Below are 15,971 nucleotides of genomic sequence, written 5' to 3' on the forward strand. Positions count from 1 at the left end.
AGATCCATAAAATGCATGGCCAGTATATATAATATACAAGCCACTAAATATCAATATTTGCACAATAGTTTTAGAGCCCTTTGAGGCTGCATGTCCCTAATTCAAATAGAGCAATCCTACCTAAAGATGAATATGTGTAGCATCCTGATCATTTGTTTCTTTGACTCAGTTACTTTAATAGTTTGGTTTTAATAGTCTCACAATAGCTGCTAATAAATAACAATGAAATGTATTTAAGATTCACTGTTATAAGATCAAGGCAGTGTTGTGCCTTGTTGTGCAGTGGATAAAGCACTCATTCTCGAGTCAGAAAGACCTGAGTTCAAATCGATTCTCAGACCTTTAGCATCTGTATGACCCTGAGCAGGTCATTTAATCCTGTTTGCCTTAGTTTCCTCATCTATAAAATAAGCTAGAGAAGAAAATGGCAAATCACTTCAGTACTTTTGCCAAGAAAATCCCAAATGTAGTTATGAAGAGTCAGACTCAATTAATAGGAAAACTATAAGTATGGTTTAGGGGAAAGAACATTGGCTTTAGAATCAGACTTGGATTCAATTTCTGGCTCTAATGTTAACTACCTATGGGATCTTGGAATTAAAGTTCTTCTCTGGACTTTCTAGTTTTCTCATCTATATGCAAAATAAGATAGTTGGATTAGAATAACTGTAAAGTTTTTTGAAATACTTAATTCCTTGCCTCTAAAATAACATTATCTTCAGTATGTCTGGAACAAGTCTTTTTTGAGCATTTGGAAAATATAGACTAAATTCATCATAATATTTGGCTATTGGAAAATATTGGTGACAGTGGTTTAAATCAAAGATAAAGAGTAATGGAGAATTTTTAGACATAACACTATTCTTTAGCTGTCTATTAATTTTCCTGCAATAAATGTTCAGAGTTTTTTTTTTTTCTTCTTCTTCAGATTATGTAGTGATTTCATGTAGCTGAAATTTTCAGCAGATGGAGGCCCTGTTAGAATAACTGTTCTGAGAGTTTCTTCCCATTACAAAAAAGTACCCTCAATACTTCCAACAGGTGCAACAGTCATATAAATAAAGATTTGCCCAGTCAACCCCAGGTATGGGAGTGATTTAAAAAGAAATGTGGATGGGTAGTAAAAAGTTCTTATGGGGTATTTCTAAGCCCACAAAGAAAGTCTTAGATATGGAAAAAATTAAGTAATCTTTGGATTTTTCTATACCATTCAATTAATGTTGTATTAATATTAATAGAATGTAGCAGAAATCATATATTGCAATTTTGAGCTTGGTCAGTAGAAGCTTTATATAGAAACACATCAAATACGGGCAATGATATAGATATAGAAGAAGGCTTCTTTAAGATAACCTTGCCTCTCAATGATGAATTTAAGGTACAAAACTATACCTATGTTTTTGTCCAAGTATAGATTTTTTTTTGATTGACTAGGCTTGTTATAAAGATTGTGTTTTTCTTTTTATATTAGAAGGAAGATATTGGAGTAAGAAGATAAGGAGTGTTGCCAAAAAAGAAAAAGAAGGTGAAAAGAAGGATAATTGAAGTACTTTTAAAGATGACATAAAGCTAATACAAACCAGCAAGAAAGCATTGGCATCAATATGTGGAATTTACCACATATTTCTTAAAAATTGAAGCTATCCTCGCTAGAGATATTTTTTGATATGTAATACTCTTTCTATTCTACTTTGTATGTGGGAATATTCCATCTTTGTAGTGTTTGTTTAAGTTAGAATTAAGGATTAAAAACTAATAGAAAGAAGAGGAAAGGAGAAAGGAACACCCTACTTTATTGAGCATGAAGGCATTTCTTATGCCTAAAATGAGTAACTAGTTTCTATTTGCATTAGCTTTACAGATAGATTTATCTTCTATCTATTGCACCAATGCAGAAGTTTATCATCGTCTAGCTTGTGGTCTGTTTTACTAGTCTTCAAACAAGAGCCAGGGTGGGAAGGGTTTTAAAGAACAAAGACAAAGAAGTATGTGTGATTTCTCATTTTGAATGTAATGAAAGCCGGTTTCTAATATAGTGTTTATTACTCAAAACAAAAGAAGGAATATTCTAAGTACAGTAATGCACATTTGTAATTTCTGCTACTGGGAAGGTGGAAGCTAGTAGATCACTTGAGCTTGAAAATTCTGAGCTACAGTAGGGCAAAAGATGATTTGGTCCTTATCAATTAAATTCAGTACCAATATAATGAATCCTCAGGATCTGGGGACCATCATGCTACCTAAATGAGGCAAAGCAGCCTAACTCAAAAAAGGGAGCAGGTTAAAGTTTCCATGCTGGTGAATAATGAAATCAAGTTTTGTGAATAACTGCTGCAATTTCAGTTTGGGCAAGATTATATTTTAAAAAAGAAAGGAAGGAAGGAAAGAAGGAAGGAAGGAAGAAAAGAAAAACAGAAAGAAGGAAGGAAGGAAGGAAGGAAGGAAGGAAGGAAGGAAGGAAGGAAGGAAGGAAGGAAGGAAGGAAGGAAGGAAGAAAAGAAAAACAGAAAGAAGGAAGGAAGGAAGGAAGGAAGGAAAGAAAGAAGGAAAGAAAGAAGGAAGGAAGGAAGGAAGGAAGGAAGGAAGGAAAGAAAAACAGAAAGAAGGAAGGAAGGAAGGAAGGAAGGAAGGAAGGAAGGAAGAAAGAAGGAAAGAAAGAAGGAAGGAAGGAAAGAAAGAAGGAAAGAAAGAAGGAAGGAAGGAAAGAAGGAAGGAAGGAAGGAAGAACAGAAAGAAGGAAGGAAGGAAGGAAAAAAAGAAAGGAAGAAAGAAAGGAAAGAAGGGAAGGAGCAAAGAAGAGAAAGAAGGAAAAAGAGAAGGAGGAAAAGGGGGGAGGACAAACAAATGAAAGAAGACACAGAGCCTTTCTCTCTTTGCCTCAACAAAATTAACATATTAAATTGTAAATAAATAATTGTTGTCATAAAATTACTAAGTAAATTTATTTAAAGTAAGTAAAGTTATTTAAGTAAAATTATTTAAAAGCCCCTCATGCCAAGGTTAGGCAATGATATTTTCAGGTCCAGCAATGAAAATTTACATTGTTAAAGAACAACTGGAAGATCTAAATGAGGAAAGAGCAAAAGAATAGACAACTCCAAGGAAGGCACTAAATGGCATGTTAAGCATGTTGTGCTTTCACTTGAGTGGGTAGAACTATGAATCAGGTCAAGATGGTGACAGTAGGGAAGAAGTTGCTTCTATCAATAACAGAGAGAAGGGAATCTAAAAATGGAGTGTACAGAAATGTCTTTCTTGATGAGAGGTATCTTAAGGAAAGAACATGGCAATAATACTTCATTAAAAGTGGGTATATTGTATGTGGATACTAATGTCATAAATCATAAGTAGATATATGAAATAGCAAATGATTTGGGGAGTACATGGATATTATGAGTATTCAAATATATACATACTAAATTATAGTAATGATGCCTGCCATACTAAGGAATAATGTTTTTAAATTTCCTCATCTTGTGTGTATATGTACATGCATATACATATATATAAATATGCACATATTCTATATATATATGTGTGTATTATATGTCTACACATATTATAAAAGTTCTCACACACTCAGTGTAATACATTTTTTTAATTAAAGATTTTTATTTTCAAAATATGTACATGGATAATATTCAACATTCACTCGTACAAAGCCTTGTGTTCCAATTTTTTGCCCTCTTTCCCTCCCTACTCCCTCCCCTAGATGACAAATGATCTACTATATGTTAAACGTGTAATTCTTCTATACATAAGTGTAATACAATTCTAATCTTAGCCCCTAAGAGGGAAAAGAAGGAAAGAAGGAAGGAAGAGGGAAGGAAGAAGAGAAAGAAAGAAGAAGGAAGGAAGAGGGAAGGAAGAAGAGAAAGAAAGAAGAAATAAGGGAAGACAAGATAGGAAATATGGAAGAATCAAAAAAAAAAAAAAAAAAAAAAAGGAAGAATGAATATTTCCCTTCCCATTTCCTTTAACATTTCAGTTAAACTCAGTGGTACTCCATAATAATGGAATTTTCTTATGGAGTCAGCCATCTACCTGAATGTTCTTTTTACCACGACAATACTTGGGGAAAGCCCAAATGCCTATTCATTTTTAAGATTCAAAGTGCGGTTTATTTTATTTTCTCTCTTCCCAATGTGGCCATCTGTATGGCTACAACTCCTACCACTCTCCAACCCTTTCCCCGATGTGCTTAATAAATAAGCAGGATGTTTCCTCAACCTCCTCACACAGGGAAAAAAAAAATGTATGACCCATTAAAACAATTCCTCCTAGAATAGGAAAAGCTTTCAGATGAGCAGATCAATATGGAAGTCAAAAAGAAAGTATGTTGGTAACTCATGCCAATAATCTGTGAGAGTTAAATCTTTTCAGGCTTTCTGACAGGATTTAATTCATGGAACCTTTTAGAGAATCAAATCAATTTGATTTCTGTTACACATATAGGAAAAAAAATACCTTGAACTGAGGTGAGAAGATGGAAATTTAGTACCTTTTTTCCTAATTTTAAATCTGGTTGTCCTTAAAATTATTTTTTAATGATTTTTAAAACTTCATTTTTATAAAATATGTTGGTAACCAGAAGAATCAATAATCTTCATGCCAAAAATGATAATGATAATATTGAGATTATTAACAATTCAGACATCTAGTTAAGTTAGAATCAGAAATCATCTCCTGAATAGCAGAACGGAGAAATGATGTAGTATAATGGAAAGAATGCTGGCCTGGGGAGTCATGACATCTAAATAATGGTTCTTACCTTGCCACTAACTTATTGTGTGACTCTGGACAAGATCTAGTGTTTCCCTATATAAAATAGGGACAGAATTACATGTTTCCTATAAAATAAAAGCATTCCACAAGATTTTGGAAGTCACATAGAGACATTTTTACCTTGTCATTCTCCTTCAATACTTTAACACCTCTGGAAACTTGCCTTTTAACTAATTTAACTTCTAGATTGTTCTGAATCAGCAGAGGATTCAGTATGAAAAGGCAGCACAATGTAAGAGTCCTGCACAGTATTGCACATGTCAAAAATGGAAGCAGTCAATGTTGGAATAGCTATGATAAGACAATCAAATGTTGCTCTGTGGATAGAGCTGTGAATTGCTCCATAGTGGATTGTCTTTGACCAATAATCTTACTACTTGCCACATACTCCAAGAGTATGAGAAAGAGAGGCTCAATATATAATGGAAAATTCATAACAGCACCTTTTGTGGAAGCAAAGAAGTGACTACCTCCTTGGGAATGGCTGAACAAAATGTGTTAATGAATGTAATTGAATATCATCATGCAAAAGGATCTGAACAAATTCAGAGAAACAGGGAAAGATTTTATGAACTGATAGAAAATAGAGTAAGCAGACTCAGAATATGTATATGCAATAATATAAATGAAATGAATATGAAAAAGAACCAAACTCTGCATAACTGCAGTAATATGTCACTGCTCTCTTTAGCAGAAATATATGCTTTCAAACATGGTTATTGTATCAGGTGTTTTTTCTTAGATTTTTTTTTTCTGTGCAATGTTTGGTTCTATTTTTGAGTAATAAGGGGTGGAGTTGGATATATCCAAAAATGACTGGTATATATGAAAATGTGTGATCAACAAAACAAAGAAGGAAGCTTTACTTGGACATAAAGGAAATCTGTGTTTCAAGTTCTACTTTCACACGATGCAGTCTTGGATAGGTCATCTAACTCTTTTGGGTCTCAGTTTATAAAAAAGAAAAGGAATGCTTACTCTCACAAACACATTCTGAGGAAGGTATTTTGTAAACCTTAAGATGCTATAAAGATGTGAATTTTATTCTGGTGGAAAAAAGAAGCAATTTAACATGCTGATGCTTCAAAACTGTTTCCTGTATAGTTTGTTTCTTCAAAAATTACCCTGTTGATATACTCCATGGTTCTGCATAAGATTTTTTGCTCAGCCATGTCCTCCTAAGGGAATTGCATGACAGGATATGAGGAGGACCAAATCAGAGCCACAAAGTTTTCATTCATGCCTAGATACATGGACACTCTATTGGGAATTTCTACCTTGTGAGATCAATCCATTTTGGTTTTATAGATATGGTCAGATTATGTACTGGGAGGGTTAAAATAAAATCAATACATCCTCATCATTTTGTCTTTACAAGATCACATCAGTGGCTTCCCTTTTACCTTTAGCAACTATGTCAATTGTTAGCATCTTGAAACAGAAAAAAAAAATGTACCTAGGATCATATCTATATTTGAAATTAAAAGTTTCTACAAGAATTTAAATTTAACAAACATTATCAAGCACCTATGGTATGTTGGGACCTATATTAGGCAAAAAAAAAATAGGTTCTATTTTCAAAAAGCTTGTGTTCAGTGTGGAGTAGGAATACCACATGAACACAAGTAAATACGAAAGTATATAAATGTGATTTCATGAGGGAGAGAAGGCTAATGTCTGTGAGAATCACACAATTAGAGAGTATGAGATGGCATCTAGTCCATACTTTGAGAAAACTAAGAAACAAAAGGGAAGAAATGAAATCTGGCTCAGGGAATGGGGGAAAGATAACTTGTTCACTGACACTACATGGATTCAAATATAAAAATGTTGACTTCTGCTGATCCTCTGAAATATGAAATTTAATTTGGACTAAAAAAGGATTTCAAGAACAGAGTATCTGTTAATAAAATAAATGTTCATTTAATATGTGTTATTTCTATCAGTTTTCATTGATAAAGGCTATTTCTAATAGATCATAATGGGTTTAGCAGCAATTAACTCTTAGAAATTCTCAAGTATTCTATATCCAGTCTACTGATGGATCATCATCACCATCAGTAGACATTCAATAAATAATTTGATTTTACTAGTGTAGGAAAGGAAGAGAGGGAGAGAAGAGAGGTAGAGAAAGAGACAAAGAGAGAGACAAAGTAAAATACAAAGACACAGAGAGACACACACAGACAGAGAAAGAAATTCAGAGATAGATGCAGGGAGGGAGATGGGGAGAAGAAGGTAGAGAGAGAAGGAGAGGGAGAAAGAGACAGAGACAGGGAAAGACAGACAGAAAAGGAGGAAGGAGAGGAAGAGAGGATGAGAGAGAAAGAAAAAGAGAGAGAGAGAGAGAGAGAGAGAAAGAGAGAGAGAGGATGCTTTAAATCAACCCCTTCATTTTACAGTTAAAAGAATTAAAGATAAATTTTATTACAATTCTGTGAATTAAAATTCCAATTCATCACAGTACCTTTCCTTGTCAATTTCTCATTTATTTCTCATGTGAATTTACTCTAATATGATGTAAAAAAAAAGTGTTATATGCAGTCTGAGACTATTTTTGAATTCAGGTCTTCCTGATTCCAGGCCCACTGTTCTATTTACTTTATCTTCTAGCTGTTCCTAGTACTTAGCCTCATGATATGGAATTAATAAGTTGCATGTATATTTTAAGTTTATAGCATTTATATATCAGGGGCAGGTAAATGACTCAACAGATAAAGTATTCAGCCCAAAGTCAGAAAGACCTGAGTTCAAACTTGTCTTCAGACATCTACTAGTTGTTGTATACCCTGGACATTTAACTCTGTTTGGCTCAATTTTTTCATCTGTAAAATTTCATCCAAACAAGTCCATAATCTTTGCTAAGAAAAGCCCAAATGAGGTCATAAAGAATCAGATATGACTAAAAAATGACTGAATTGAATCTGGGTCTTCATTTTTCTTCTTGTAGTTGCATGTTCTATTCAAGGACTACATATTTTGCTGCTGAGGACTCTAAATGACCCCATGTCATCCTGCATTTTTGCAAATTTTGTTCAAAAGAAAGAATGCTATCTTTGGAGTTATTGTCAGTACCAAGCTGGAAGAGACATCACAGACTTTCTGTCCAAAACTCATATTTACAGATAAGGAAATTCAAGATCAGGAAAGCTAAGACATTTATTCAAGACCACCAAGGTATTAAGTTTTACAGAAAGGATTTGAAAGCAGATTCTCTAATTCCTGAGTTTGTACTCATTTACTGCACCATGCTGAGTAGGACTTGGATATGATTCCCAGCCTTATTGCTTCAAATCCTAGGATTTTAGGCAAAATTCACTCTGAACATTGTTTTTTAATGAAGGTTAGATTAAAAATGAAGAACTAGATTGTTTTATTTGTATACATGTTATCTCCCCTATTAGATTCCTTGAGAACAGCAACTATCTTTCACTTTTTTTTTTTTTTTTTTTTTTTTTTTGTATCTCCAGACTTTAGCATAGTGTTTGGCACACAATAGGTACCTAATAAATATTTATTTATAGATAGACTACCTCCAATATTCTGTCCAATTATGTTTATGAATCTATGCATTCCCCCTGAATTAAGAGTATAGTCTGTGATCAGGAATCATCCATTAAAAAAATAGACTCTAACCTAAGAATAAGAATAAAGCCAATTGGCCCTTTTTGGAACTGGAACTAGGATCCCTCCAGTTTCTTAGTTATAGCCTAAAAGTTACTTTTGACCTTTTTTTAAATTCAGCACCTTTTTCATCCTTTGTCAAGGAAGGACTTTGTCAAGTCCTGTTGTCTCTCTATATGTATTAACTCATCTCTAACTTTTCTTCCTTCCCATTACAGCCATCTTAATTCATGCCCTTATTATTTCTCATTTAGATTATCAGAGCTTTAATTTAGAATCATTCTATCTGTGGCAAATTCAATAGGTTATGATGGGAATAAAAGGGATGCCAGGATGGAATTTAACAACTGGTAAAAATCATGTCAAGAGAGGGAATTTAGAGAATTTAACCTTCCTCTCCCAAGGAGGGTGATGGATGGAGCAGGTCCTGGGAGAAGAATTCCATTATAATGAAATCCTATTACTGATGGCTTGGGGGTGGTTATACCATGTAGCCATATAGGCCAAAGAGGACCAAAAAATCAAATATGAGGACAGTAGTCTTTGAAGGGAGGATATGTGCCTCTCTACAGATCAATACCTTGGTATAAAGCCCTATTGAACTAGAAAAATTCTAATGGTTTATTATATTAATCTTATAAATGGTATTTCTGTTTTGAGTTGATCCCCACTCCATTTCATTTTCCACATCCAAGTAATTTTCCTATTATGCCAAAATGATTGATTATCAAATCACTTGTCTTGAAATTTTTCAGTGATATTTCGTTGTATATTAAATTTCTTGATCATAATGATCAAGGATCTCCACAGAGCTTTGATTTTTCCATCATACTTTTTGTCCCTTATTCTCATAATATACATCTCTTTTTCATGCCTTTGCTTATGCAAATTGCCACCTCTCTTGCCCCAACCCAATTGTGATAGATTCTCTGTCTTTCCACCATCCCAAGTATTAAATTTCCTTCTTTCTTTCAAAGTCTGACTTCAATGCCATTTCTTCCAATAAGCCATCCCTTACTCTTTCCTCTATTACACAAGGGAAAGAGACCTCTAGTCCCTTTCTCTGGCACTTTTTTTTTTTTTTTGGTTCTGCTTTATACTGATCTCTTTCTACCATTCTACCATATTTAGCAGACTATGTGTTTATGTGTGTGTGTGTGCATGTATATAAGTGTATGTATTTGTATTCATGTACTCATACATACAATCTAAAACATTTTTTCTTTTCCCCTGTTTCCTCATTTTTCCAGACAATTATTTGACTTTAACTCTTTGTTTAAGTGGGCCTCTGTTTAAGTGGGTGAACTGTCTTAAACCTCAGGGATTTTATATAGCTGTTTTCAGAAATACTTCTAGGGACCTATAAATTTTCAGTTCTTTCAAGATAGTATGATCTAAGGAGAGGTGTTTACTCTTTTCCTGGCCTGTGCTTTATTCTGTGACTGACCACAAGTACTCTCTTTGGTCCTAAAACTGTGAAAAAAGTCCCCACTCCATTGTGTTGCTAGGCTCTGGTATGCTAGTGCTCCCCTTCACCCTGGGATTGCCACCCAGAATCCACATATGGTCAAAGCATCAATGCTACCTCAATGCTAGCAAAGAGACCCCTTGTAATATCCTTGTAACCAATTGTTCAATCCCCTTACTGTTTATGGACTAAAAGGTCTGGAAACTATCACTGTTGCTGCTGCTGATTCAGTTGCTCTAAGGCTTGTTCCTGGTTTGCCAGGACCAGTCTGCACTAGCTCAGCTTGTGGTAGACTAAGCTCCTCTCTCACCTGGGTAGAACAGGACTTTTTTGCTGATCTAAGTTGTCCCGAGCTGGAAATGTGTTTTACTCCATCTTTTTGTGAGCACTGTCATCCTAAAATCTGTTTAGAGTCATTTTGTAAAAGGAAGAGTTTGGGAGAGAACTCAGGCAAGTCCCTCCTCTGTCACCTTGGCTTCCCTTTTGATTATTTAGATTATCAAAAATGCTTTAAAAGTTTTGCTCCCTTCAGATTTCCTGGAAAATATGGTTAATATATGTAGTCTTTTGTGAAAAAAAAATCTTAGGCTGTGACCTGTGGTTTGCCAATAAAGTTCATCTCATACACACACACACACACACACACACACACACACACACACACACACACACAAAATAAAATCAAGATCACAAATTCAATTCAACAAAACATTTAATAAGTATGTGTATTTTGGTAAAACAAATTGGTCTCAAGCTATGGAAGAGCTCAAAAAGGATTTTGAAAATCAAGTAAGAGATGTAGAAGAAAAATTGAGAAAAGATAGTGATGCAAGAAATTTGCATCAACAGCTTGGTAAAAGAGACACATCAAAAAAAAAAAAAATTGAAGAAAATAACATTTAAAAAAACAGAATAGGCTAAATGGTAAAAGAAGTACAAAAAAGCCAATGGGGACAAGAATGCTTGAAAAAGCAGAATTTGCCAAATGGAAAGAGAGGCACAAAAATTTACTGAAACAAAAAAATTCTTTAAAAATAGAATTGGATAAATGAAAAAGGAGGCACACAAGCTCACTAAGGAAAATGGAAGCTAATGACTGTGAGAAATTAAATAACAATAAAACAAAACCATAGAGGAAAAAAGACAATATGAAATATCTCATTGGAAAAACAATTGATCTGGAAAATAGATCCAGGAGAGACAATTTAAAAAATTATTGTACTACCTGAAATCTATGATAAAAAGAGCCTAGACATCATCTCTCCTTTGATTCCATAATGCCACTACTAGATCTGTATCCCAAAGAAATCCTTTGATTCCATAATGCCACTACTAGATATGTATCCCAAAGAGATCATTTTTTTTTAAAGAGAAAAGGATCTATATGTATAAAAATGTTTATAGAAGCTTTTTTGTGGTGGCAAAAAAAACCCTGAAAATTGAGGGGATGCCTATCAATTGGCTGAACAAGTTGTATTATATGAATGAATTAGAATACTATTATTCTAGAAAAAATGATGAGCAGGTAGAGTGCAGAAGAATCTAGAAAGACTTACATGCTGAGTGAAGTGAGCAGAGCCAGAAAATATTGTATATAGTAATATCGACATAGCATGGATGATCAATTTTGATAGACTTATCCATTCTTAGCAATTCAATGATCTAAGACAATTCCAAAAGAATCATGATGGAAAATCCAGAGAAATAGCAATGGAGTCTGAATGCAGATGGAAGTATATTATTTTCTTTTTTGTTTGTTTTTTCTTCTTCATAGTTTTTCCCTTTTGTTCTGATTCTTCTTTCACACCATGACTAATGGGAAATATGTGGAAGATGATTGTACGTGTATAATCTATAACAGCTTGATTACCATCTTGGGGAGGGGGAAGGAGAGGAAAAAATTAAAAATCACAATATTATGAAAATAAATATTAAAAACTATCTTTACATGTATTTGGAAAAATAAAATACTATGAGGGCAGAGAGAAATTAGCAAAAAAAAAAAAAAAACTGCCCTGATATTCTAAAATCAGAGGATAAAACAGAAATTATCTGATCTACTGATCACCTCCTGAAAGAGGTCCCAAAATGAAAACTCCCAGGACTTTCTAGATAAATTCCATAGTTCCCAAATTAAGGAGAAAATATTGTATGTAGCTAGAAGGAAGCAATTCAATTATTGTGGAGTCACAGTCAGAATAACATAAGATTTAGTATCTTCTATATAATGGATAAGAAATCTTGAAATATGATATTCCAGAAGGCAAAGGAAATAAGATTACAATCAAGAATCACCTACCCAGCAAAACTGAGTATAATCCTTCCTGAGGGAAAAAAAAAAAAAGGTATTCAATGAAATAGAGGATTTTAAATCTATTCTGATGAAAAGATCAAAACTGACTAGAAAAAAGGAAATCATAAGAGATTTAATAAAATTAAACTTTTTACATTCCTATATGGCAAAATGATACTTGTTACTTAAGAATTTCCTAATTATGAGGGCAGTTAGGAGGATACAGAGGGAGAACAGATAGATGAGAGGTAAAAGTAAAGGGCAATATCTAAAAAAAAAATAAACTGTGAGAGAAGTGTATTGGGAGAAAGGGAGAATTAGAATGGAGTAAATTATCTCACATAAAAAAACTTTTTAAAGTGGAGTGGGAAATGAGGGAGGTGAGGGGGAGTAAGTGAACATTATTCTTATCAGAAATGGCTCAAAGGGGGAATAACATACACACTTAACTACGTATAGGAATCTTGCCCTTTAGAAAGGTAGGAGGGGAAGAAGACAAGGGAGGAGGTGGTAGAATGAAAGGTAGATTTGGGGAGAGGTAATCAGAAGCAAAAACTTTTGAAGAACAGGGAGAGAAGGAGGAGAGAGAGAGACAGAGAGACAGAGACACAAAGAGAGAGAATAAACAGTTTTAAGGGGGATAGGATGGAGGGGAAAACAGTTTGCAATTTTTGAAGAAACTTTCTCTGATAAAGATTTCATTTCTCAAATATACAGAGATCTAAGTCAATTAAAAAAAAAATGAGAATCATGCCCCAATCGATAACTGATCAAAAGATACAGTTTTCATATGAAATAATCTAAACTATCTATAATTACCCATGAAAAATGTTCTAATTCACTATTAATTGGAGAAATGCAATTTAAAGTAATTTTGAGGTACTACGTCATATCTATTAAATGGCTAATAGGACAAAAATGAAAAATGAAATGACAGGATGTAAGGGAAATTAGACATTAATGTACTGTTGGTAGAATTGTGAGCTGATTCAACCATTTTGGGGCAATTTGGAAATATGCCCAAGGGATAATAAAACTATGTATACACTTTGACCTGGCAACACCACCACTAAGTCTATATCCCAAAAGAGATAGAAAAAAAAAAAGGAAAAGGACCTATAAAGATAAAATTATTTATAGTAGCTCTTTTCTGGAGGCAAAGAATTGGAAATTGAGGGGATGCCTATTAGTTGGGGAATAACTGAACAAATTGTGACATGTGACTATAGTTGAATACCATACTGCCATAAGAAATTATGAGCAGAATGTTCTTAGGAAATCTTGGAAAGACTGATGCAAAATGAAACATATTTGTACAAAGTAAGAGCAATATTGTAAGATGATCAGTTGTGAACAACTTTGCTTTTGTCAGCAATACAATGATCTAAGACAACTCTGAAGGACTTATGATGGGAAAATGCTATTCATCTCAGAAAAAGAGCTGATGGTATCTGAATACAAATTGAAGCATACTTTTTCACCTTATTTTTCTTTAGGGTTTTTTGTCTATCTATATATTTTTATGACATGACTATTATGGAAATGTTTTGCATGACTATGCATATATAATCTATATCAAATTGCCCGCCTTCTCAATGTAGGGTAGTGAAGAGGGTTGAAGGGAGAGAATTGGAACTCAAAGTTTTAAAAGCAAATGTTAAAAATGTTTTTATATATATCTGGGGAAAAATAAAATACCACTTTTTTTTTAAAGAATCTAAACAACCTCTCTTGTTGACAATATTTCTAAGCACCCACAATGGAATTCATAATTATCCTTTTTCATTGTTTAAATGTAAATTCTGATTGTCAGAATTTTTTTTCATTTTTAATCATGATTCTGTAGAAAGATACTCTGAAATTAAGTTAAGTAAACTTTAAGAGAACATTTGCTTGGATGCACATTTGAATCAAAAATTTGTCATTATTCCAGATAGGAAGGTTTGGCTCTACATAATAAGATTGCAAATACATTTCAGAGGATGCCAAAGTAACAAGACTCTTAATAACCTCCAATCACCTATCACAATCCACTAGAATGTGAGATCCTGGAAAGCAAGGAATGTCTTTTTTGCTTCTTTGTATCCCTTGTTCTTAGCAGGCACCTAGTAGACACTTTCTAACCACTTATTGACTGATGACCTCTTATTCTAAAAAACAATTCTATTTCCTTGCCTTCCATACCAAGGTATACTCCACACAAATAAGCATTATCTGGTCCTTTTAGCAGGTATGTAGCATCTTCTCTTCCAAAACTGTTGAAACTGTTACTTTAAAGAATTTTCATATGATCCTCTTAATCTTCCCTTCTGATCCCTTTTTGTTCAAAGTATAAGAATGGTGGTTACATACCTTTTCTCCTTGACACTTTTTGTTGTTGTTAGAAGGAAAGTTCAGCTTACCTTGGAAATAGATGCCTGACTGGATCTGAAGGACTCTTGGGAGGGTTCTGGGATTCAGAGAGTGGATGAATTCTTGAAGAGTGGATGTCATTGCTGACCCAGGTTAGTCACTTGGTACCACACAATCTAGAGCTGCCAAGAGTCACTTCATGGCAGTTAGAATCTGAGCCATCTCTTTACACACATTGAACTATGGGGGTGGGGAACCCATAAAGGAAGGTGCTAAAACTTCTTCATTGTCCTCATTGTGGTCTACATTTCCTCCCAACACTAAAGTAACACAGGATGGGGGCGGGGTGAGGGAGTCTAAACAGTTGCCACAGAATGAGGATGCCAAGTATGGTTTTCATTGCTTACAGCTTCCCCAGGTGTCTTTTTGCAGCCTAGACAAAACTGTTTGTGGTCAAAGCTGCAGGTGAAAGGACTACCTGAACAGAAGGAGAATGTGATCTCTGAACCTAAACTAAGATGTAAAACTATGTTATTATGTGGTCCATTTTACAGAGACTTTTTAGCTGATTACTTACTTATTTGGCCCTATTTGACTGCATTGTATGTGTCTCACTATATCAACTAATGGTATAAGTAAATAAGGAACTTAACTTTGTTGTCCCATATGTGAACATCCTATACTAGATGATCTCTAAATCTGTTAATTCTCAATCTTATTTTTGTAACCATTTTTCACAAAGACTTTATTCTGACATGAAACTAGGATATACTTTAGATTTCTCAATTATTTATCTCCATTACTTTCTCACCAAATCACCCATGAATTTCCTATTTCATGTCACCTAGTGTGACAGAAACTAACTCACCTTGCAAGAACACAGCTCAAATAATGAATGAGTTTATTTAAAGGCTAGAGATCACATCAGAGCTTTTATTAAGTAAAAATGCCTAAGGGTGACAACTCTCACCAAGTAGCTTGGTTTCAGTCAGTTTGAAAGAATTACCCTGGATATGATACCACAAGAACTCCCTTATCACTCTCCTTATCACTCCCCTTATCACTCTCTTTTACAGTTACCACCAGCTAACTGCACCATGCCATCCTCCTTGTAGCCTCTATCTCCTACTCCATCACTATGTACACATATTGTGTTTTCTACAGCTCCTAATAATGCTATATATTACCACTTCCCATCACTAAATTCCATCATAGTCCTCTCAGTCACAGCATTTTATAGAAGCTCCCTTAAGCTTCTTGTAAATGAGGGCAGAGATCTTCTTCTATTGTTTGATATAATGTTCTATCTGTAATGTTATTTGTATTGCTATTCTCCTTATCTCTCAGAAGTATAACCATTCTTTATTTCAGGAAAACAGGTTGCTGTGCAGTTCCCATAGATAAAGAACACTTCAGAATCCCTCGTAAATTAAAATATAGGTCAAAAAC

General features: G+C 34.1%; 1 protein-coding gene across 1 annotated transcript in view; it reads right to left on the minus strand.

Annotated features, from left to right (window-relative positions):
* The window catches only part of THEMIS (thymocyte selection associated), a 239,256-nt gene extending 224,542 nt beyond the window's left edge, over positions 1-14,714 (minus strand). The window contains exon 1 of the mRNA XM_051997716.1: positions 14,573-14,714. Within this exon, the coding sequence (XP_051853676.1) occupies positions 14,573-14,663 (91 nt within the window). The 5' untranslated portion in view covers positions 14,664-14,714. The remainder of the gene's footprint in view (positions 1-14,572) is intronic.
* Positions 14,715-15,971: the final 1,257 nt, after the last annotated feature.

Source organism: Antechinus flavipes, chromosome 4, assembly GCF_016432865.1.
Source record: "Antechinus flavipes isolate AdamAnt ecotype Samford, QLD, Australia chromosome 4, AdamAnt_v2, whole genome shotgun sequence".
Lineage (NCBI taxonomy): Eukaryota > Metazoa > Chordata > Mammalia > Dasyuromorphia > Dasyuridae > Antechinus > Antechinus flavipes.